This window comes from Coffea arabica, chromosome 11c (genome assembly GCF_036785885.1).
Source record: "Coffea arabica cultivar ET-39 chromosome 11c, Coffea Arabica ET-39 HiFi, whole genome shotgun sequence".
Classification (NCBI taxonomy): Eukaryota; Viridiplantae; Streptophyta; class Magnoliopsida; order Gentianales; family Rubiaceae; genus Coffea; species Coffea arabica.
This window is the reverse complement of record NC_092330.1, coordinates 186,122-211,774: the sequence shown is the minus strand read 5'-3', so window position 1 is coordinate 211,774 and position 25,653 is coordinate 186,122. Positions and strand designations below refer to the sequence as shown.

At 36.5% G+C, this 25,653-nt stretch overlaps 1 protein-coding gene across 1 annotated transcript in view; it reads right to left on the bottom strand.

The window, feature by feature from the left end:
- LOC113717412 (alanine--tRNA ligase) overlaps positions 1-21,452 on the bottom strand; it is a 32,468-nt gene extending 11,016 nt beyond the window's left edge. The window contains exons 1-13 of the mRNA XM_027242252.2: positions 21,089-21,452; positions 20,408-20,646; positions 20,112-20,252; positions 19,178-19,324; positions 18,924-19,076; positions 17,861-17,990; positions 17,123-17,219; positions 16,827-16,947; positions 16,185-16,244; positions 14,585-14,635; positions 14,376-14,471; positions 14,059-14,160; positions 13,440-13,562 (exon numbers count right to left, since the gene is read on the bottom strand). Of these exons, the coding sequence (XP_027098053.2) occupies positions 13,440-13,562; positions 14,059-14,160; positions 14,376-14,471; positions 14,585-14,635; positions 16,185-16,244; positions 16,827-16,947; positions 17,123-17,219; positions 17,861-17,990; positions 18,924-19,076; positions 19,178-19,324; positions 20,112-20,252; positions 20,408-20,646; positions 21,089-21,452 (1,824 nt within the window). The remainder of the gene's footprint in view (positions 1-13,439; positions 13,563-14,058; positions 14,161-14,375; positions 14,472-14,584; positions 14,636-16,184; positions 16,245-16,826; positions 16,948-17,122; positions 17,220-17,860; positions 17,991-18,923; positions 19,077-19,177; positions 19,325-20,111; positions 20,253-20,407; positions 20,647-21,088) is intronic.
- Positions 21,453-25,653: the final 4,201 nt, after the last annotated feature.

Sequence of the window (25,653 nt, the reverse complement as noted above, 5' to 3'; positions counted from 1 at the left end):
AATTTTGGGGAATATTGTGATAATCTCCACTTTATTGGGACGCATTAAGGAATTTCAGGAAAAGGACCCTGAAGTGCAAAAGTTGGTGGAGAAAGTTAAGATGGGAGACCAGACAGATTTCAATTTGGGATCGGATGGAATATTGAGATTTCGAAATCGGGTGGTTGTGCCAAAGGAGGAAGGGTTTAGAAAAGAAATTTTAGAAGAGGCACACCGGTCAAAGTTTACAGTACATCCAGGAGGAAATAAAATGTACCAAAACTTGAAAAGTCTATATTGGTGGGAAAATATGAAGAAGAAAATTGCCCAATTTGTTCAGACATGCTTGGTTTGTCAACAGGTTAAAACCGAACATCAGAAACCATCAGGGCTTTTGCAACCTCTAGAAATACCTGAGTGGAAATGGGAAAATATTACCATGGATTTTGTATCAGGCTTACCAAGGACACAGAGAGGCCATGATGCCATTTGGGTGATAGTGGATAGATTGACTAAATCGGCTCATTTTCTACCGATTAACATGAAACATCCGTTGGAGAAGTTGGCCAGGTTGTACTTGGATGAGATCATCAGACTACATGGTATACCTGTTAGTATTGTGTCAGATAGGGATCCAAGATTTGTTTCGAGGTTTTGGCAAAAGATGCAAGAAGTGTTGGGGACTAAGTTAAACTTTAGTACCACCTATCATCCTCAGACCGATGGACAATCGAAAAGAACAATTCAGACCCTTGAGGACATGTTAAGGACTTGTGTACTGGATTTTGGGGAGAGTTGGAGTAAGTTTTTGACTTTAATGGAATTTGCCTATAACAATAGTTTCCACTCTTCTATTCAAATGGCTCCATACGAAGCACTTTATGGTCGGAAGTGTAGATCCCCAATTTGTTGGGATGAAATAGGTGAACGGAAAATTTTAGACCCGACTACTGTATCTTGGATTGAGGAGGCTAATGAAAAGGTAAAATTGGTACGGCAAAGGATTCAAACCGCTCAGAGTAGACAAAAAAGTTATGCCGACAATCGGAGAAAAGATTTGGAGTTCACTGTTGGAGATGTGGTATTTCTCAAGATTACGCCTTTAAAAGCAAGCTTGATGTCCGGAAAAGGGAAGAAACTACAACCAAGGTTTGTAGGGCCTTATAAGATTATTCAACGAGTTGGGAATGTAGCCTATAAGCTGGAATTACCACCGAGCTCATCTCGTATTCATAACGTGTTTCATGTGTCCATACTTAAGAAGTATCATCCAGACCCCTCTCATGTTTTACAACCGGAGAATATTGAGATCGATGAAACCCTGACCTATGAGGAGAGACCGGTAAAACTTCTGGATCGAAAGGTGAATGAATTGAGGAACAAGCAGATACCACTAGTGAAAGTTCTATGGAAGAACCATAGAGTAGAGGAGGCAACATGGGAAGTTGAAGAGACAATCAGAGAGAAGTATCCAGACTTGTTCATCAACCAAGGTAAATTTCGAGGACGAAATTTTCTTAAGGGGGAGAGAATGTGAGGACTCGCAAAAAACTATTATTTTATGCCTAATTTATGGCTTAACAAATTATTTAATTGGATTTTTATTCCAAGGAATATTTTCTAGTCTTATTAGACCTAAATACATGGTAATATAACTTCGTTATATTTTTAAAATGATTCGTTTCGAAAATTAATTTCCTGGAGCGCGTTTAGTAAAAATAGTAAATAGTATTTGGAGATTTTATCCGCGTAGTAGCACAATAATCTTGGAATATTGGAGACTTGTATTATGGTCCTAAAATAGGTAATCTTATGAATAAATACTCAAGTGATAGTTAATAGTGCAATCGTTATAAGAATTTCTTGGAAGTTTCGCGTTATAGCGTTAAAATTGACGGTACGCGTTTTCACACCCGCGACTTTATTTGAGGGAGTTTAGACCCTTATTTCGAGACAATTAAGAGAAGAATATTTACATGAATATATACGCATTGGAAGTTTAGTGCACTAGTGAACCAAACGCGCGAGAAAATCGAACCGTAATCGCACCAAACGGCCCCTAATGAGAGTTGACTTTTGGGTGAATTTACACCACTCATTTAATCTTCTCTTGGAAGCTCAAAGAAATCTGATTACTCTCCATCTTCTCTCACTAAGACAGCCGGCCAACATCTCCCTCTCACTCACTCTCTTGCTTCACAAATTTCTTCACTAAATCAACCCAAAACCTCAACCAATCTTCACCAAACTTGGAGATCATCTAGCAAACTACTTGGAGGTTGGATTTAGCTAACAACAAGGGCTGAAAATCACGATTTTTCTGGGGTAAAAGAGGGCTGAAAATTCTGCTTGAACATCAAACCAAAGTAAGTGATGATCCACTCTTGGAAACTTGAAGTTTGGAAGCTATCTTACCTTGTTAAGTTCATGCATGCATTTGGTTAGCTTGATATGATTGTAAAATGTGAAAGTGGGCTCTTTGTATTCCCACACTTGGGTTGTTGTTGCTGATTAGAGGATTAATGTTGGATTTAATGGTAGTTTAATGGTTATAATGATGGATTCATAGAGTATTATTGTTGGAAACTCAAAGTAGAGGTCATGACAAGAAATTTTCGAAACTGCCCCTGTTTTGTTTGGCCATGATAAGGCCCATTTTTGGTGATTTATTGGCATGAACCTGATGTTTATATGTTATATTATACGTGTAAAAATTTTCGTTGGAAAACATTAACGTTTGGATAGGCAAAAGAATTTATTCGTGAACTAGGCAAACTGGAAAATTATTTTCGGATAACTCTGTCCAGCGGTAGCATTTTGACCATAACTCTGTTCTCGGGTGTCGAAATCAAGTGCCGTCGGTGGCGTTTGAAACTAGACATTCCTGGCTTTAATTTGAGATAAAATGCACGTTCTGATTCTTTGTGAGTGATCCGAACCAAACGTTTTAAGTTAGCTGTCCTGTCTCTCGGATTTGCTGGAATGGCTTGTAGAGGCAGCAACTTGAGGCTCAATTTTGAGCTGATTGCTTGCCGAATTTCAGAACATTTCCTTCTGTGAACTTTTAGTCCTATGAATGTATTTTCTAACGCCATAAACCATGCCTCATTCCGAGTTAAATTGACTGAGTTGTGACTAAAACAAGTGGACTGCCCTGTTTTGGAAAAACGTAGTATTTGGACTGATTTGGGGCAAAACTTGGGAATGATTTTATTACTTGAAGTTCTTGATGCTAAACCATTACCAAAGGTATCATGGATGTATCTTAGACCTTTATTTCACCAATGAACCATGGTTGGATAGCTTTCTTGGTTAACCGATTTGAAATTGGGAAATGAAAGTCAAAAGGCAGATTGCCTTAGAATTTTTCCTGAACTTTGGTTGACTAATTAACTATCTTTCCGAAGGTATTTTTCCCTGAAATTTGATACTAATCCAAGTTCCTGAACTTTGGTACTAATCCAAGTTCGTTTCGATACCTAATTAAATTTCTAGTGTTGGAGGTTCAAATCTGGAAATTCTTCTCCATTCTTGAATTTTCCCAACTTTGAGCTACCGTATCTCGGTACTCGAAACTCCGATTCTTGATCCGCTTGTTTTGTTATAAACCTCACTTGCAACACTACTCGAGTGACAAATTTCAGAGGCTGGTTTGCAACGCGTGAATCGTGCCGAATTTTCAAAGTTGGCCGAAATCCAATTTAATTCTGCCTTGTAAACCAATCCTGCATTTTCAAGCTCATTTTTGAACACTTTCCACTTCGATTCATGGAAAAGTGTCTTCTAGGAACTTATAATACTTTCTAAGAGGTTTCCAACGGTATAAAGTTTTCCAATTCTCGACTTATGCCGAGCGAGTTACGATTTTTCAAAAATTCATAATAAAATTGAAAATTTTCCAATTTCAAAGAAATAGAGTTTTTCAAGAACTCTTTATTCTTTTGATATTCTTAAACGTTTTACTCACGATTTTCATGATAAACCCTCAATTAATATTATACTTAATAAAACGCAAGTTGAACCTCGATTTAGAGTAATTAAGGTTCCTTTTGTGAAATAATGTTTAGATTGTACTAGTGTACAATCTTCCTTGATAATTGGATTATTGAGTGATTATCCACAATTAATTGCCAGGCGCACAAGGAGACCTCCAAGAGGATCTTACAGTGGATACTTGAATCTCCAAAGAATAATCCCTATTGAATTGCTCGGTGAGTGTCAAGTGTGTGAATTCTTGGTACTTGCTTAATTGTGGTAATTGTTGAGAATTTTAAAAAAATAAGGGCGGGTGCGTACTTTATCGCACTCGTTCTAATTTCAAATGAATGATTGAAGTGTATTGAATGAATGAATGAAATGCAATGTTATGTTATAATTACATATGTCGTTGAAGTGAACCTCCTCGACTTTCAAATGAATGGGAGACGCCCAAACTCATAGGCCAACCTTAGACTCGAGCCGGCAATGGGCTTGGTCGGGGACTTGGGCGAGCCATGAGATATATATAAGCTCGACCTAATGAGAGGTCTTGCTTGGCATACTCGTGGAGTATCGCCTTATAAATGACTTGTAGGCCCTTGAGGTGTACGGTGGACGGAGGGAAGTAAGTGGTGATCTACGGTAATGAAAATACCGACCCGGTTGACAGGAGGGTCAACGCGGGAAGGTATACGAATGACATCGGCAGATCGAGTGGAACTTAACTCCTGAGAGCTACTATATCCTTGAATTGTTTCTGATTACTTTTCCTGTTCGAATGATTGATTATTGAAGGGACATGATTTTATCTATTAAATTTGGGATTACTATTTGAACAAAGTGCTTGCATGTGTGTTTTTGGCCTCACGAGCGTTTTGCTCACCCTATAGTTTGTTTTCCTTAACAGGACCGAATCTCGGAGAAGTTTGGAGAAAACCCTTCGCTGTACTTTTGTTTTAAGGTTTTCTATTGTTAGTGGCTATGTCCTTTGTGGGAATTGTACTTTTGGAATTGAAGTGTAACTTTTGGGCCTGACGTATATTTTGGATTTAAGTTGTATCTTGAACGCCCTATCTATGGGTGGAGTAATGGATGATTGTATGCTTTAACGCTTCCGCATTATTTGTATTCATGTTGTTCTCTTCGATGTGTTTAGTTCGGTTTTAAATTGAATGAAATTGCTTGAGTCCTGGCGAGAGTTGGGCAGGCGTCCGCGGATACCCTTTGGTCCGCCTTAGGGAGACGTTGGGCGTCACAGTTGGTATCAGAGCACTAGGTTAGAGGTCTATATGGAAGACATATTAGATACTCTAACTTTAAGACTTGATATGTGATGACTTAATCCTACCCTAAGTGATACTTGAGGCGAGCTAGCAACTAAGTTAGTCCTATCTCAAGTGACGATTGGGATGAACCAACGATTAAGTTAGGCATGCATTGCAGGATATTGGAACTGAGTAGTGATTTAAGTTTCTAACCTGAAAAGTATTATTATTATTTTGCAGGGATGGATGACGGAAATGGAGCCCCGGCAGCTAACGGGAATGGCCATGCGAATGGTCATTACGAGCCTCTTAGGATTATCTTCTACCGAGCTCTAGCGGGAGGAGCTCAAGTACGCTACTCACCTTATGATAGATACCCTCGATGTTCGTGTAGGTTGACTTTCGCCTACCCGAACCATATAGTGCTTGCTCTGGACGAGCGTCGTCAGTTGGTGGATGCCAACCGCGATTTACAGGCTGAGGTCAACGACCTTAGGCAGATGGTTGGCGCTCAGGGTGAGCGGATTGCCGAGCTCGAGGAGGTGCTGGAGGGTGAGGTAGTCACATCTGCAGTGGTTAATGAGGAGCTTCGGGATACTAGGACTCGACTCATTAGGCTAGGACGGGATGTCTGTACTCGGGCTTTCGAGATCCTGGCTGATGCCACTAGATTGGTTGAGAACGCTGCTGAGGTGATTCCTGACGCTGAGGAGGAGGATCCCGAGGAGGGGGTTCCTCCTGATAGCCCCGCTGTGGACTAAGATCTTAGTTGTTGACCCATTTTGACTTTTGACCGGTACAGTTAGGACTAGTTAGGGTGACGCGAGTGCTGAGGCCATTGTATTTTGCATGCTTGTGTGGCCTACTTTTGGGCACTTGTTCTTACTTTAGTCTTCTGTGACTAAAAGTATATTTTTGAGCACTTGTGTGCTATATTTTTGTGAATTGTCCCTAACTTGCTAATTGTACGAACTTGACATGCTTATGAATGTAAATTATTGTTAATTTTAATGCTTTCTTGGTTGGTTATAGTTTTGATATTTCTTCTTTTCTGCTTAAATTAATCTACTTCTTGCACTAGGCACATTTAGACTAATGGAAGGATTAAGGAGTGGTCGAGGCCGTGGGCGAGCGTCTAGACAGGCCCAACCTCAGGGGGATGACCAGGGATCGGCAACTGGACCGACTCAGGGACAGGAAAACATTGAGGGTAACCAAGTGGCTACTGCCATCAATAGGATGACTGATATCCTAGAACGTCTAGCGGAGAGACAGGGTCCTGGACCATTTAACTAACCTGGGGGCCAGGATAGAGGAGAGGATAGAGCCCTGGAAAGATTCTTAAAGTTAACCCGCCTAAGTTTATGGGTGAACCTGACCCCGAAATAGCAAAGAATTGGTTAAAAAGGATGACCAATATATTCGCCGCTCTAGACTACACTGAGCATAGGCGAGTGAACTTTGCTGCTTTCCAATTTGAGGGAATAGCCCGTGCTTGGTTGGATTTGACAAAAGGAAAATGGGAAAGGGCTCACACTACTTGAGTGGCAAATTTCAGAGGCTGGTTTGCAACGCGTGAATAGTGCCGAATTTTCAAAGTTGGCCGAAATCCAACTTAATTCTACCTTGTAAACCAATCCTGCAACTTCAAGCTCATTTTTTAACACTTTCCACTTCGATTCATTGAAAAGTGTCTTCTAGGAACTTATAGTACTTTCTAAGAGGTTTCCAACGGTATAAAGTTTTCCAATTCTCGACTTATGCCGAGCGAGTTACGATTTTTCAAAAATTCATAATAAAACTGAAAATTTTTCAATTTCAAAAAAATAGAGTTTTTCAAGAACTCTTTATTCTTTTGATATTCTTAAACGTTTTACTCACGATTTTCATGATAAACCCTCAATTAATATTATACTTGATAAAACGCAAGTTGAACCTCGATTTAGAGTAATTGAGGTTCCTTTTGTGAAATAATGTTTAGATTGTACTAGTGTACAATCTTCCTTGATAATTGGATTATTGAGTGATTATCCACTATTAATTGCCAGGCGCACAAGGAGACCTCCAAGAGGATCTTACAGTGGATACTTGAATCTCCAAAGAATAATCCCTATTGAATTGCTCGGTGAGTGTCAAGTGTGTGAATTCTTGGTACTTACTTAATTGTGGTAATTGTTGGGAATTTTAAAAAAATAAGGGCGGGTGCGTACTTTATCGCACTCGTTCTAATTTCAAATGAATGATTGAAGTGTATTGAATGAATGAATGAAATGCAATGTTATGTTATAATTACATATGTCGTTGGAGTGAACCTCCTCGACTATCAAATGAATGGGGGACGCCCAAACTCATAGGCCAACCTTAGACTCGAGCCGGCAATGGGCTTGATCGGGGACTTGGGCGAGCCATGAGATATATATAAGCTCGACCTAATGAGAGGTCTTGCTTGGCATACTCGTGGAGTATCGCCTTATAAATGACTTGTAGGCCCTTGAGGTGTACGGTGGACGGAGGGAAGTAAGTGGTGATCTACGGTAATGGAAATACCGACCCGGTTGACAGGAGGGTCAACGCGGGAAGGTATACGAATGACATCGGCAGATCGAGTGGAACTTAGCTCCTGAGAGCTACTATATCCTTGAATTGTTTCTGATTACTTTTCCTGTTCGAATGATTGATTATTGAAGGGACATGATTTTATCTATTAAATTTGGGATTGCTATTTGAACAAAGTGCTTGCATGTGTGTTTTTGGCCTCACGAGCGTTTTGCTCACCCTATAGTTTGTTTTCCTTAACAGGATCGAATCTCGGAGAAGTTTGGAGAAAACCCTTCGCTGTACTTTTGTTTTAAGGTTTTCTATTGTTAGTGGCTACGTCCTTTGTGGGAATTGTACTTTTGGAATTGAAGTAACTTTTGGGCCTGACGTATATTTTGGATTTAAGTTGTATCTTGAACGCCCTATCTATGGGTGGAGTAATGGATAATTTTATGCTTGAACGCTACCGCATTATTTGTATTCATGTTGTTCTCTTCGATGTGTTTAGTTCGATTTTAAATTGAATGAAACCGCGGACGCCTGCCCAACTCGCGCCAGGACTCAAGCAATCTCACTCAATTTAAAACCGAACTAAACACATCGAAAAGTACAATCCACTGTAAGATCCTCTTGGAGGTCTCCTTGTGCGCCTGGCAATTAATAGTGGATAATCACTCAATAATCCAATTATCAAGGAAGATTGTACACTAGTACAATCTAAAGATTATTTCACAAAAGGAACCTCAATTACTCGTAAATCGAGGTTCAACTTGCGTTTTATTAAGTATAATATTAATTGAGGGTTTATCATGAAAATCGTGAGTATAACGTTTAAGAATATCAAAAGAATAAAGAGTTCTTGAAAAACTCTATTTCTTTGAAATTGGAAAATTTTCAATTTTATTATGAATCTTTGAAAAATCGTAACTCGCTCGGCATAAGTCGAGAATTGAAAAACTTTATACCGTTGGAAACCTCTTAGAAAGTACTATAAGTTCCTAGAAGACACTTTTCCATGAATCGAAATGAAAAGTGTTCAAAAATGAGCTTGAAGATGCAGGATTGGTTTACAAGGCAGAATTAAGTTGAATTTCGGCCAACTTTGAAAATTCGGCACGATTCACACGTTGCAAACCAGCCTCTGAAATTTGTCACTCAAGTAGTGTTGCAAGTGAGCTTTATAACAAAACAAGCGAATCAAGAATCGGAGTTTCGAGTACCGAGATACGGTAGCTCAAAGTTGGGCAAATTCAAGAATGGAGAAGAATTTCCAGATTTGAACCTCCAACACTAGAAATTTAATTAGGTATCGAAACGAACTTGGATTAGTACCAAAATTGGCAGTATTTTACTCCTATATGAAAGGTACCGCTCTATCAAATTTCAGGGAAAAATACCTTCGGAAAGATAGTTAATTAGTCAACCAAAGTTCAGGAAAAATTCTAAGGCAATCTGCCTTTTGACTTTCATTTCCCAATTTCAAATCGTTTAACCAAGAAAGCTATCCAACCATGGTTCATTGGTGAAATAAAGGTCTAAGATACATCCATGATACCTTTGGTAATGGTTTAGCATCAAGAACTTCAAGTAATAAAATCATTCCCAAGTTTTGCCCCAAATCAGTCCAAATACTACGTTTTTCCAAAACAGGGCAGTCCACTTGTTTTAGTCACAACTCAGTCAATTTAACTCGGAATGAGGCATGGTTTATGGCGTTAGAAAATACATTCATAGGACTAAAAGTTCACAGAAGGAAATGTTCTGAAATTCGGCAAGCAACCAGCTCAAAATTGAGCCTCAAGTTGCTGCCTCTACAAGCCATTCCAGCAAATCCGAGAGACAGGACAGCTAACTTAAAACGTTTGGTTCGGATCACTCACAAAGAATCAGAACGTGCATTTTATCTCAAATTAAAGCCAGGAATGTCTAGTTTCAAACGCCACCGACGGCACTTGATTTCGACACCCGAGGACAGAGTTATGGTCAAAATGCTACCGCTGGACAGAGTTACCCGAAAATAATTTTCCAATTTGCCTAGTTCACGAATAAATTCTTTTGCCCATCCAAACGTTAATGTTTTCCAACGAAAATTTTTACACGTATAATATAACATATAAACATCAGGTTCATGCCAATAAATCACCAAAAATGGGCCTTATCATGGCCAAACAAAACAGGGGCAGTTTCGAAAATTTCTTGTCATGACCTCTACTTTGAGTTTCCAACAATAATACTCTATGAATCCATCATTATAACCATTAAGCTACCATTAAATCCAACATTAATCCTCTAATCAGCAACAACAACCCAAGTGTGGGAATACAAAGAGCCCACTTTCACATTTTACAACCATATCAAGCTAACCAAATGCATGCATGAACTTAACAAGGTAAGATAGCTTCCAAACTTCAAGTTTCCAAGAGTGGATCATCACTTACTTTGGTTTGATGTTCAAGCAGAATTTTCAGCCCTCTTTTACCCCAGAAAAATCGTGATTTTCAGCCCTTGTTGTTAGCTAAATCCAACCTCCAAGTAGTTTGCTAGATGATCTCCAAGTTTGGTGAAGATTGGTTGAGGTTTTGGATTGATTTAGTGAAGAAATTTGTGAAGCAAGAGAGTGAGTGAGAGGGAGATGTTGGCCGGCTGTCTTAGTGAGAGAAGATGGAGAGTAATCAGATTTCTTTGAGCTTCCAAGAGAAGATTAAATGAGTGGTGTAAATTCACCCAAAAGTCAACTCTCATTAGGGGCCGTTTGGTGCGATTACGGTTCGATTTTCTCGCGCGTTTGGTTCACTAGTGCACTAAACCTCCAATGCGTATATATTCATGTAAATATTCTTCTCTTAATTGTCTCGAAATAAGGGTCTAAAGTCCCTCAAATAAAGTCGCGGGTGTGAAAACGCGTACCGTCAATTTTAACGCTATAACGCGAAACTTCCGAGAAATTCTTATAACGATTGCACTATTAACTATCACTTGAGTATTTATTCATAAGATTACCTATTTTAGGACCATAGTACAAGTCTCCAATATTCCAAGCTTATTGTGCTACTATGCGGATAAAATCTCCAAATACTATTTACTATTTTTACTAAACGCGCTCCAGGAAATTAATTTTCGAAACGAATCATTTTAAAAATATAACGAAGTTATATTACCATATATTTAGGTCTAATAAGACTAGAAAATATTCCTTGGAATAAAAATCCAATTAAATAATTTATTAAGCCATAAATTAGGCATAAAATAATAGTTTTTTTGCGAGTCCTCACACTTTTCTCTGTCATATTCTTCTTTTGTTGCATCTCTTGATTCGGTATCCATTCCTAAGTCTATTACCCATGCTCTCAATGATCCTGGTTGGAGGTTAGCTATGCAGAAAGAGATGCTTGCTTTGGAGAACAATGGTACTTGGGATCTTGTTCCTCTTCCTTCTGGTAAGCCGGTTGTTGGTTGTAAATGGGTGTACACTATAAAAGTACAACCTAATGGTTCTATTGATAGATTGAAGGCTCGTCTGGTAGCTAAAGGATTTGCTCAGGTATATGGAATCAACTACTTCGAAACATTTTCTCCTACTGCAAAGATTACCTCTGTTTGTCTTCTTATCTCTTTGGCAGCAATTTATAATTGGCCATTGCATCAGTTGGATGTGAAAAATGCATTTCTGCATGGAGATTTGGAAGAAGAGGTATATATGGAACAACTTCCTGGATTTGTTGTTCAGGGGGAGAATTCGCGGTTGGTTTGTCGTTTGAAAAAATCCTTATTCGGATTGAAACAGTCTGCGAGGGCTTGGTTTGGCCGGTTTAGTAGTGTTGTCATGGAGTTCGGTCTGATAAGATGTGGAGTAGATCACTCTGTATTTTATCGGCATTCTAATGCTGGTAAAATTTTATTAGTTGTTTATGTGGATGATATTGTGATTACAGGTGATGATGTTGCGGGGATTCAGAAACTTAAATCCAATCTGCAGGCAAACTTTCAGACAAAGGATTTAGGCCATCTACAGTATTTTCTGGGTATTGAGGTAGCTCGGTCTAAATATGGGATTTATTTATGTCAAAGGAAATATGTACTCGATATGTTGAGTGAAGTTGGGATGTTAGGTTGCCGACCTGTGGATACTCCTATGGATCCCAATGTGAAATTAGCAGGAGATCAAGGTGCATTACTTGATGATCCTAAGCAATATCGAAAACTTGTGGATAAATTAAATTATCTCACTGTAACGAGACATGACATTTCGTTTGCAGTGAGTGTTGTGAGTCAATTTCTTGATACCCGTCGTACTAGTCATTGGGATGCTGTTATACGGATTCTCAGGTATCTTAAGAGTGCTCCTGGAAAAGGGTTGCTGTATCAAAATCATGGACACAATGATATTGAAGGATATAGTGATGCAGATTGAGCTGGTTTTGCCTCAGATCGAAGATCGACCACAGGACATTGTGTGTTTGTTGGTGGTAATTTAGTATCGTGGAAGAGTAAGAAGCAAACAGTTATCTCCAGATCAAGTGCAGAATCTGAATACCGCGCTATGGCTCACACTGTTTGTGAGTTGGTTTGGTTGAAGAGTATGTTAACTTGAAATTGGGTGAGCATAAACAGCCTATGAATTTAGTGTGATAATCAGGCTACTGTCCATATTGCGTCTAATCCAGTGTTTCATGAAAGGACAAAACATATTGAAGTTGATTGTCACTTCATTCGAGAGAAATTGCTTGACGGAGTCATCAAGACATCTCATATACTGTCTGTAGATCAATTGGCAGATTTGTTTACAAGAGTTTAGGGGGCTCTAGGGTGAAATACATTTGTAACAAGTTGGATGCTTATGATATATATGCTCCAACTTGAGGGGAAGTGTTAGAAGAATATCAGTTTTCTTGTAGATAATAAATTAGTAAGGGTATTCTTATAAATAATTGGTTAGGTTTGTACTCCTATAAATACTAGTTAGTCACTCATAATACGGTGACCAGATGTTTTCCTCCCAAGATACCTGTTAACACTACCAGGTAGAAATATGTTTAACAATTCATTCCATTTCAAATCTGTAGCTTGTACCATTAATGAAGAAATAGAACTGGAAAAACTTCACTCATACTTTAGTTTGCAAAGAAGCTGCCCCAAATACTCAAAAGCCCAAGATTAATGTAGAAAAGCTTTCCTTACCCAGACTTTACAGGAAATTAAAATTACATGCACAACATTTATGTGCCCCCAAAGCAGAAATAACCTAACCTGAAGCAAGAAATTCCATTAGATCACAACTGTAGCTGTGATCTATTCCATCACTTGCAAAAATGACCATAATACTACCAGCCAATTCTCTACCAAGGACTTTATCCCTAAAGAAGTGCTCTTCTCAAGTATCATTTCTTTAAAAGGAACCAAAAGAGTAAATCCCATTTCTAAGTGATTTCAAACGAAAAGATTGCAAGGTCAACCCTATTGTTGCATTCAGAGTCTATCAAAGAGTTCATCAGCAACAGCACAGCCCTAAAACATTACAACAAACAGTTCAACATAAGATTAATCACTCTTTAATCTATTGCTAACTAACCAAGCTAATAGGGCATTTCTGTTAACTTCTTGGGAATAGTGGATTAAACATCAATGAAGTTAACCATTTCCAAATAGTAGCTCAATGTGACAGACAGGGCAGGGCTTTACCTGACCACCTTGCTCTGCATAAAAGCTTGTAGATTCAAGAATGATACCAACTCTAACATCACCAGAAGCACTTTCAAAGAACTCATTCCCTCCATAAATAGCTTTTATCTCACTTTCATGGTCCTGAAGTTAGAAATAAAGGTTGACAAAGCATCACATGGGTTTGCCCAAAATTCTCTTCAAAATCAATACAGTAAGGGAACATGAATTAAACTGAGTACCAATTGAAGAATAATCATGACAAACATGGAACGCGCTTCTTGCTACAACTATTCAGGTTACTTGAGAAAGAGCCTTTCCAGTAGATAGCATTGTTTACATTTTATCTCATACAGTAATATTCCTAAATCAACCTCAATAATTGAAGCCAAAGGGTTACAAGGGAAACTATGCCTGAGACATAAAGCTTCTGCAACAAAATAGCACCCATACAGAACAAGTACTGGAGATATATACAATTTAAACATTTAAACCCCTTCCTTTTCCAGCCCCCAGTGCCCCAAGAAAAAAATGTGAAATAGAAACAAGGGGAACGAAAAAGAAGGAAAACCTTGAAAACAGAAAGTGCAGTGAAGACTTTATAACTTAATGCAGATTAACTAATCTGTCAACATCAAACCTGAAACCATGTATACTTGAATGTGTCGTTTGTTGTAACAACCCCTTTCTTGCGCAAAGCTGTGGTAGCATCAGCATCCATTATGATACCAATACCAGCTTGCTGCCAGAATTACATTAGAATGCAAACAGATAAGTATAAAATACCACAGAAAAACCATTCTCAATTTTGGTCAGACATTTGTATTTATGCTACTTTAGCGTCCTAAAACTTTTGCATGGATCAACAGTAACACAAGTTAGAGAGATGTCCTTATGGTAGCTCCCAATCTGATGTATGTGATCCCAATCATTTCAAGAAGAGAAAATCAAGACAACCTTATTCTGAGCATTTCTTGATCTTTCCCTTGCTTCATTCAGGGCTATGTTAAAACCATTGATGTCAACTGCCAAGCCTCTTTCTTCAGCCATCAACTGGTAAAAGAAATGCAGACCAATTGAAATTGTGGTACTGTACAATAATATACAGGAGAACAAAAACTCAAAAACTCACAGAGAGAGAGAGAGAGAGCATAGGTCTTCATCACCTGAGTAAGATCTAACGGAAAGCCATAAGTGTCCCATAACACAAATGCATCCTGCAACCAACACAGCAACAGGGTAACAAGTTGAGACACAAGGTTGGCTGTATCTATTGGCGTTTTAAAACTCCGTGGAATTAACAGGTTGGAAAAAAGCTTTAAAACAAGTCAGGACAGTGAATTTCACAGTGACAAAAGCTTCACCAAAAAAGAAGCACTGTTATAACAGAAATTTAAAACATTAATATCAAGATACTGAATTTCGTAACTTGCAAAGTTTACGGAGAATTATTGTAAAGAGCAAAATGCACATACGAATTACATATGATAGCATTTCAAGAGAGCTAAAGAGATAATCAAAATATATTAGAATTACCTTGATTTAATAACTCTCACTACAGAAAACTCTCCCAAGGCTAATGCCTTCTCACATTGCAAATATATACAGTAAATGACCAAAAGGAAAAGCATGCAAAAGAGTACAAAAGTCAACATAGTACATCCACAGATTTCCTATATCAACCTTCAAAACTTTTCACAACTCTGTGTAACGCAATTCCAAGATGTAAAATTTGCGAATGGAGTGGCAATCCTTAAAATTGCCAAAATGCTGACCAATGTATTGACCACAAGTTAATGCAGTGACAAGAAGCAATTTGGGATATGATCTGATTTTAGAACTTTTAGATATATAGAGTTTAGGTTCTAGAAGGAAGTATCGGCAGTCTTAATAGTAGTATTTTGCTCTATTGGGAGCTAGAGTTTATAGGAGGCAAGTGTGAAAGTCAAAGCTGCTTCTGTAGTTGGGTTTGCTTATCTACAAATGAGTGTTTTAGCCTCCAAGACTATGACTTTAACTCTCTCTAAAAATATATATGGAAATAGAAAGTAGGGACTTCCCGCTGGGATAATTCATGTTTTCTTTTTGCAGTTATTAAATTGAATTTCGTTTTTCTAAAAATGAAGGCAGCCTCACAACAGGTGGTGAAGCATAAAGAATTATGGGTGGAATTCCTAGAACTTGTTCTTCCTTCTACTCTTGCTCTCTCCAAGTTCCTATGCAGAAGCAGCAAGAGTGTCCACATGTTCATCGTTTTGGTCGGCATCATGAGTACATAGCACTGAGTTCTTTCTAGAGAATAACATGACTGTAAAACTAAAATATAAATTGGCATTTACAGCCAGGCAAGTTATCTCAAATTAGTAAATGAGCGTACAAATGAATAAGAAGGTAAATACATAACAACAGAAACATCTACATGCATGATTTAAGTTATGATTGATTTTTGAACTAACAAAAAAATTCAGAAAAATAAGTCGGCTCATCCCATTCCAAAATGATTATAAACCTTTTGTATATATGTCATCCCCCTAAAACTAGTCCATTTACGTTTATTTTCCAATTCAACCTCAAATTACCTCTATTTCCATAGTTATTTTAAGTGCAGTACATATCAATTAATTATCAAACTATTTGTTCCTACCACAAGTATGATGCAGAAGTACTCACTTTGGCAACAGACCTAAGTTGTCAAGCAGTGGAAAACTTCCCAACATATGATCCAAAGAATATTGATGATGACAAAAAGGAAAAAGCAACAGTTACCTGTCCACTCAAGGTATTTCCTTGAACATCTTGAGCAGCCTTCTTAAACTTTTCAATTCCCTGAAGACAGCGCATAGAAGATAATGAACACTTAATGGTTCAAATCAGAATACAGATATATCTGAACTAGAATTACTATTTTGAAAAAAAAGGGGCTTGTGTCTCCCTACAAAACATTGAAAACTAGAATTAAGTCTTTTAGGTTCAAATGGCAACCTTATCGATCCATAAGAGCCTGACTACCTCACATCTAGGCAGAAAATAAAGTCATTGAAAATGCAACGATTTTACAATTAGATGTCCTTGAATGCCAAAAAATGCTTGTAATTGTCAGTGCGTAAGCAACGGATCGCAGCAAGTTTTGTGTATGTCAACTCAGCAATGAAAGAGCTTTTAAAATATAAAAGCTGGGTGTACTGTAATCCAAGCAAATCTTAACAAATAATAACAGGTCAAGTCAGGATGATACAGTTTTGAAAATGCTAATCGCTTGATGCACTATGACCCAAGCAAATCTTGTCAAGTAATGATTGTACTCGGTTATCACAGAAAAGTGTGGTCAATTGACTATATATAGCAAGTCACTTAGTCAAAAGTAATACTTAAAATACTATATGCATTTGAATCAGTGTCAAAGCTCACGTCAACAAGGGTCCTGCCAAAACTGGCTTCTTCAATTGCAATCGTATTGCTAATGTGCACTTCATGTTGCCGCAGCTCTGGAAAAACATCACCCATCACTTCGACAACAACCTTTACCAAACTGCTTTCAGCACAAACAATGATGAACGTAGAAGTTACAGTCAATATATTCAGTAACCTTGTAAACCGCTTAACTTACTTGGCAAACAGGAAAATATAGATTCTGGAGAATTAGAATGAATTAAATGCACTATATTAAGAAATGAAAGGAACACATAGAAGTTTATCACTCCTACCCACTGAAAAAACCTTGTTTGGCTTTGAGTACTTCAGTACCATAACGAACTGCTCGTCGAAGAATCCGTCTCAGTACATACTCACGACCCTCATTACCTACATAGCAAGAAAAACTGAGCAACTTAAACTTGAAAACCACTAATGATACCAAAAAAATGAAAATAACAAAGCCAATGAATAAATAAGCAATCCCTGTTGATATCTACATGGTCAAAGCTAAGCTTAAAAGGCATATCCTTTTACTTGGCTATGATACATATATGCTTAATCGCGCTATATAATTCAGATTGCCAACATAAGAATGCGTCCATTTCGCCTGGTGCACAAAAGCTTAATACCCACGAAATGGTCAAAAAAGAAACAATTCAGTCCCTTCACAGTTACAATTATATATATCTAAAGTTCAAACTAAAAAAAAATGTAACAGTCTCTCTCTTGTGCATGGTTTTCTGAATAGAACAATGTTGCAAGAAACAAATAACTTTCAAGAAATTGCCAATTTACTTTATCAAACAGGAAGGTAACATAAGCAAATAGAGCTCATACACCATTACACTTTCCACAACCAAAAGTCAAAAGAACAAGTACATATTTCCATATTGCCCCATACATATTTAAACAATAATTGTGTCTGCAATACCAGAAAGAACTGGGAAAAAATTAGGCTTCAGACTACTACATAATTCACAAGCAAGCAGGAAGCTTGAGGGACTAAGTCCAAGTATCCTTTGTTCCACCTGGACAAGCACCATCAGCAATGGCAAATGATAGAGTTCTAATATGGTCAGCCACAACCCTGTATGCCATGTCCACATTGTCAGCATCATCAGCTCCAATTTTCCTGGAGTATGCTCTAGCACCAGTTGCCTACCAGGGAAAGAAGAATGTTGGATATTTACTTCTGGAAACATTTACAGCAAAATAATAGATGCTGGCTTTCAGGTATATCAAGGTAATAAATTTATTTCTTGTTGATCTTTACTAAGGACCAAGAAGGAATGAGTAAGAGTAGATCTCGCATGGTATATGAGAAGAATTTCAAAACCCTATGTTCGTAGATTAAGAAAAAGAAATGAAGAGTAAAGAACAGACATTTTGGTAGCAAGGAAAAAATGAAAAGAGCTCTCTTTCTCTTGGAACAAAGAAATTTTTGTATATAATTTGCACGTTAAGCACAATATTCCATTGAGATGATTGATCTGATAAGGCATAAAAGGTAAGAAGCTCTCAATATATTTTTTACCTGTTTCTACCCATATGTTCAAAAACTACAGATGGATATATTCTCTATAGTTCTCTAGGTTTCCTCTTTTACTCTCCTTCTAAAATTCTTGAAAGGAGATAACCACTACTTACTTTCTCGATTGTTTCTTTTCTCCCAACTCCTAAATTCCCTAACAACGCACAATGAAAATTGACACTAATCTCATCAAACTACAGTGTCACCGTATCTTTCCATAATAGTCAAAAAAAGATACATCCTTGAATTCAGTATAAAGATGGCATCCTAAACACACTTGACAAGAAATTAAGCCATCAATAAAGCAGTTATTAAAAAACAAAAGCTACAATGAGGACTTGAACAAGTGTCATCAAATATCAGTAACATAGAAAACACAGTGATCGTACAGGAAAAGAACGAAAAGAGACAAGCGATGCCATATTGGACCTCACATAAAGATCAGAAAACAAAATACGCAACAGGTGACACCATTATATTGGACTAGCCAGCCAGGACTATGACTGTGCACAATCTTCTACATGATTTTAAAACAGAATTGCACATGGCAGTGATTCTACCTGTTGAATGGCATCGAAGATTGGTAAGAACACGTCAGTATCATAATTGCTCATCTTGTTCTGGAGGACGGACGTTAATCGTTCAAAACCCAGTCCAGTATCAACATGTTTTGCAGGTAAAGGTTTCAAAGAGCCATCACTTTCCCTGTTAAACTGCAGAACAGATATCAAGAACTTAGACTTGTTTAAATAACAAGTTCAGTTGGATTAATTTCTCTTTTAACAAGAAATCATTTCAATCTACCTAATGCTACCTGAATAAAGACAAGGTTCCATATCTCAATAACGGTTGGATCATCATTGTTGACAAGTGAAGCAGCATCGCGATTACCAATCCTATCAAAGTGTATCTCTGTGCAAGGTCCACAAGGCCCAGTATCACCCATCTCCCAAAAATTGTCCTAATCAATGTAGCATAACAATTTAGCATACAAGCATAATTGAAGCTAACATAGAGAATTCACATGAGGATGTGAATCTCCAATACTGTCTTGTATAGGGATAAACAAAGCTCATAGAAAAGGGCAAGCACAACACAAGGCACCAGCACACAAGGTCCCGTAAGGGCTAAAGACTGCAGCTTCTTTCCAGAAATTCAAAATTATGAAAAATAAATAAAAAGGCCCCCCTTGTACATTCATAACAAGGCAACAAATCAGATCATGACCTTGCCCCAGCAGGCACCATAGCATACGAGTATTCACACTTAAGTAAACAACTACTAAAGAGCGAAAATAGACAACCTATTCATCTCGTCATTTATCCTAAAGATAGGAATTTATTGAATTTAATGTACACTACCATTTTGATTAAACAAGATTGCTCGTTGCAGTCATTATCTCTTTTGGCACCACCCTATATTGCCGCAGGCAGATTCTCTTGATCTTATGCTCCATAGAGACGAAACTGGAAGAATTGATTTCCTTCTTAAATTTTTTGACTTCTCAAGATTTGTTGATTTGTAAATGTTAAATGTCTTCCTAGATTCCCTATAATGCTGTTCCTAGATTTATTATAGGAATAAATCACAACCACCTTAGTAATGATTTTATCAACCGATGCCGAAGCCACTGTCCCTCAAATCCACACAATCTCAAAGCAGACAACCCGGTAGTCCTCCCCATTAAGTTCCATGTTTATACAGGAAAATAAAAGTTTGTTCAAGTAAATAACTTAAGAGAAGCATACTTTAGAACCAAAAGGCAGAACTCGTTTGTTTGGAAGAAACTTGAGCCAGAGATCCCTTGCTTCAAAATCAGCCGGAAGACCAGATTTATCATCACCACCAAAATAAGTTGCATATATTTGGTCAGCAGGTAGCCCATAGATCTGTACTAACAACAAAGGATACTTCAGGCAAAAGAAATCACTTAACATTGATTGAGAAAATGTCACATAACAAGTCAATAGAATACAAGTGAAGTGTTTTATTCATAGCAGCAGGTGCTAAATTGTAAAATTATAGTTGAAATTGCAGCACTTGCCTTGGTGAGTAGCTCCCAAGCCCATTCAATAGCTTCGGTTTTAAAATAGTCCCCGAATGACCAATTGCCAAGCATTTCAAAGAAAGTATGGTGGTAGGTGTCCTTGCCAACGTCGTCAAGATCATTGTGTTTACCACCAGCCCGAATGCACTTCTGCGTGTTGCATGCACGGGTGAGTTTGCTCAAGGGAGTGTTTGGGTCTACCGTGCCCAGAAAGATAGGCTTGAATTGATTCATACCTGTAAAACAGCAAATTGTTTGGATTGTGAATTTTCGCTGAAAAACTTTTATATTTTGTACGAACACATTTCCCAATCACTTCTTTACCTCTCATACATCAAATTGCTACAACAAATTTTTCTAAAAAACTCCAAAAAATAGCAACCAAAGGGAACACATTTTACAAGGCCATAGAAATTACAATGGTTTCTTTTTCCCTTTAAAAAAAATTGAAATTCTGGTGTTGACAATCTCTAGTAGTGAAGAAATAGGAAGCGTTCGGTCGAAGGTGAACAATATACAACACAGGTGAAGATGAATACGCAAAAAAGACCACTCTACGATAAAATTGACACAACAAGTTGAAGGGGGAAACGGATATCAATTCAAAGTGAAAGCAAGGAATGTAATAAAAAGATGAAATGGAAATAAAAAAGGAAAGAAAGAGTAAAGGAAACACACCAGCATTCACGAAAAGAAGGGTCGGGTCATTGAGAGGAACGACGGCGCTGGATTTCCAGTTGACATGATTTTTGCCCTCGAAGAAGTTAAAGAAAGTCTCTCTGACCCTGCTGGCCGGCCAATCCGATGCTGTCGTCGGCTGCTGGGAAGCCATGGCCGATAGTAGTAGTGATGGGGAAACTGAACAAGAACAAGAATTTTTTAGAATAAGATGCTGATGCAGAGGAGGAGGAGGAGAAGCAGCGAATCCTCTTCTAATGCTTATTCCTCTTCTGCCACCGCCGCCTAAAGCAAACGCAAGGACTCGGCTCCTCTCCAGCGCTACTCTTGACCAGTCTCTAGTTTCCCCAAATACAATTTTCATCCAAATACAAATTTGAAAACAATTTAAAAAACAATAATAAAAAACACATTTCAAATCATTTGGTTAAGTCTTTTATTCATTAATTCATTTAATGGAGTTATTCTATTCACGTACTATCCTCTCTCGTAACAACTTTTGATCGGTTGAAAAAATAAAAAAAAAAATAGTTCTTAATTCTCTCTACTTCTTACTCTACTTTTACAATCCTTGTTTAGCAATTTATTTTATTAGTTTCAAAATTTTGTGACAGCACAAGATTCTACCTCGGGATAAAGAAAAATAAACAAGATTCTACCATTGGAATGCACGTGTTGATTTTCTTGAGAGAATCTCTTAGATAATATTTCTACTTTTCAATTTATTTTATGGTTAGTCTTACAAAACAAGAGTTCGTACCTGTTGATATTTCTGAAAAAAAAATTACTTATCATGGACGTTAGATGTTAAAATTCATCTTGAGATAATGAATCTTGAAAATAATGAAGTCTCAAATCAAGACCGTGCCAAAGCTATGATATTTCTTCATCATTATTTAGATGAAGGATAAAAAATAGAATATATTTCTGTCAAATATTCATTTGTCCTTTGAAAAGATTTGAAAGAAAGATTCGACCACCTAAAGATGGTCATTCCGCCAAAAGCCCAGTATAATTGGCTTCATTTACGATCTGTTAATGAATATAATTCAGTCATGTTCCAAATTATTTCTCAATTAATATTATGTGGTGAAAATGTAATTGATGAAGATATGTTAGAGAAAACATTTTCTATTTTCATGTTTTTAACATGCTCCTGCAGCAGCAATATCAAGAAAAGGGATTTAAAAAATATTCTAAATTTATTGCATGTCTTTTTTTGAGTGAATAAAATAATGAATTATTACTGATAAATCATGAGTCATGACCAACTGGTACTAGTCCATTCCACGAAACGAATGCGACTCAATCTCAAAATTTTAGTCGAAGCCGTGGACGTAGTCATGGTCGTGGTTAGGCATGCCAATGGATCGAGTCTTATCCAAATCCAATCCAGATCCAATATATTTAGATAGGGTTTGGATTTAATTTCTCAAATACAGACCCTACCCAGGCCCAGATCCAATGAGAGAGTCATAATCTGGGTTGGGTCTGATTTTTCAGAATCCATATCCAAATCCAGATTCATACTAGATCTTACTCAGCCCCATATATATTTAAATAAATAATATATATTAAAAATTTTATAAAATAATATAATATTTTATGGTTATTGGATCGAATACAATAAGATTTTATGACATCAAAATCTGCATTTAGTATTTGTGATTAGGTGATTGATGAGACTCATGCCAAATTGCTTATAGATGTGGTTGAAACATTAGTGACTACTGATGATTGGATTGAATCAAAGAAAAAATGAGTAAGTATTTATAAATCTTCTTATTTTATTATTTATTTGCCATCGGTCCTTAATCAAATGATTTTTATCTCATTCATTATTTTAGTATTGGATTGCAAGACATTTACCAACATTGAGATTTAAATAAGAAAAAGAGATACAAAATTACATTTTTTAATAAGACTAATTATTTATATATGTTATGGTTGTTTTCGTTTTAAAAACTAATCCTAGTTGTCATTGTAACTGGTACAAAATTTTTCAAGAAAAGGAGAAAAGCTAAAGGCAAACAAATGAAATATTGATGTGGATACAGCTGAATCTTTAAAAATATATAGAAGTAGTCAATAATAATTCTTTCTTTGAATTCAAAATATTGCATTCAATTTGTTGAATGTTAATTTTATTATTTAAAAAAGAAAATTGGATGCTATTTCTATTATTTATGAACTCTATATATTTTTAATACATGTTTACTTTAGTATTTTCAGAAAATACCCATGAATGCCCATTGGATATCCAGATCCATAAGAGTCTTGGTATGGACTTACTTTTTCAGATCCAAAAGGGTCTGGATTTGGGTTTGGGTCTAACTAAATTAAATGGGTTTGGATTTGGATCAAAGGGATCCAACCCAAACCCTATCCATTGACATGCCTAGTCGTGGTAGATATCAAGAAATATTCTAAATTTGTTGCATGTCTTTTTTCGAGTGAATAAAATAATAAATTATTACTGATAAATCATGAGTCATGACCAACTGATACTAGTCTATTCCCTGAAGCGAATGTGACTCAATCTTAAAATTTTAGTCGAAGCCGCGAACGTAGCCGTGATCGTGGTAGACTTGTACCTCATAATAATTATAACCGTAGCAAATAACAAAATATCCCCAGAAGCGGGATAATAATAATAATAATAATCAGAAAAAAAGCTTATGAAGAAAAATGCTATCAATGTTGCATGAAGGTCATTGATCACATGCCTGTCGTACAATAGATCATCTTATTGACTTTTATCAAGTATCATGGAAAAAAATAGATTAAAATGTTAAGAAAAATTTTATTGGTAATAAAGGTGCTTATGACGATGATAATGCTGACATGACATACTTTGATGTTGCTGATTTCTTTGAGTATCTTGAAGATGTAAAATGTTCATATGTCAAATATTTAATGTTTGTTTAGATGTCTGATGTTTTTTTCTTTTACATATTTTATGAATTTTCTTTGTAAATTATAAATATCTATTTTTGTATCTTTTATTAATGTTTATTTTTGTTTGTAATTTTCTTCTTAAAGAAGAAACGGATATCAAATATTTGGGATTAAATAATGTTGATGATGACATTTGTCTCATTAATAGTGCTATTACGCACACTGTATTAAAGAATAAAAAATATTTTTTTATTTAAAAATGAAAGAGACAAATATTAATACCATCAGTGATAGTGTAAATTGATTGAAAATTGCGAAAGAGCCACTTTATTTCTTCTTAGATGGACTAAAATTGTCATAAATAATGTACTAATCTCTCCCAAGTTTTGAAAAAATTTATTAAACTTTAGAGATATCCGCCAAAATGGATATCACATTGAAACAGTGAATAAGACAAATAGCAAATTTTTATTAATTACAAATACTATTTTTGAAAAGAAATGTATATTAGAAAAATTGTCTTCATTTTCTTCTGATTTATATTATGCACAAATTAGTGCAGTTGAAATACATTACCTAATAGATCAGAAGTCTACTCATTTCAATGATTTTATGATTTGGCATGATCGTTTCAAACATCCTAGATCTATAATGATGAGTGCGAATAATTGAGAATTCACAAGGTCACTTATTGAAAAATTAAAAGGTATTAAAGTCAAATGAATTCTCATGTATTACTTGCTTTCAAGAAAAATTAATTATTAGACCATCACCAATTAAAGTTGGGATTGAATTCCTTGCATTTTTAGAACGAATTCATGGTAATATATGTGAACCTATAGATCTACCATGTGGAGCATTTCGATATTCCATGGTGTTAATTGATACATCAACTACATGGTCACAAATATGTATATTATTTACTTATAATCTAGCATTTGCGAGATTACTTGTTTAGATAATTAAGTTGCGAACATAATTTTTAAATTATCAAATTAAGAGAATTTGTTTAGATAATGCTAGTGAATACCTATTACATGCTTTTGATAATACTTACATGTCCATTAGAATAACTGTTGAACATCCTATAACTTATGTTCACACAAAAAATGGTCTAACCGAATCATTTAAAATATGGTAACAATTAATTGCTACACATTATTGATGAGGTCTAAACTTTTATTGTCTACTTAGAGACATGTTGTATTACATGTAACAACACTTGTGAGAATTAGTTTTTGGTTATAATTCCAATATTTCTCATTTACGAAAATTTAATTGTGCAATACATGTTCCACTTGCATCGCCCCAACTTCATAAATTGGACCCCCAAAGAAAGTTTGGACATATTTTGGGTATGAATCACTTTCGATAATTCAATATATTGAACTAGGGCAAAAAATCTCAATGGTCATTAAACTATTGTCAGGATCATGTTTTGGCTATCAAACTATTTTTCGTCAATAATTGGCCACTGAACAATTTAATCAATAAATTCGTGGTCATTTCGTCGGTAATGGCTCTTAATTTCTAAAATTAGCATGACACGTGGCAAAGCACAGGGGCAATTTTGTCCAACAATTTACTGACCGTTTACCTTAGTTTTCATTAAACCATCAAAGAGAAGGGAAGGGAAAATCTTGGTTTAGTGTGTCTGGTCAAAATAG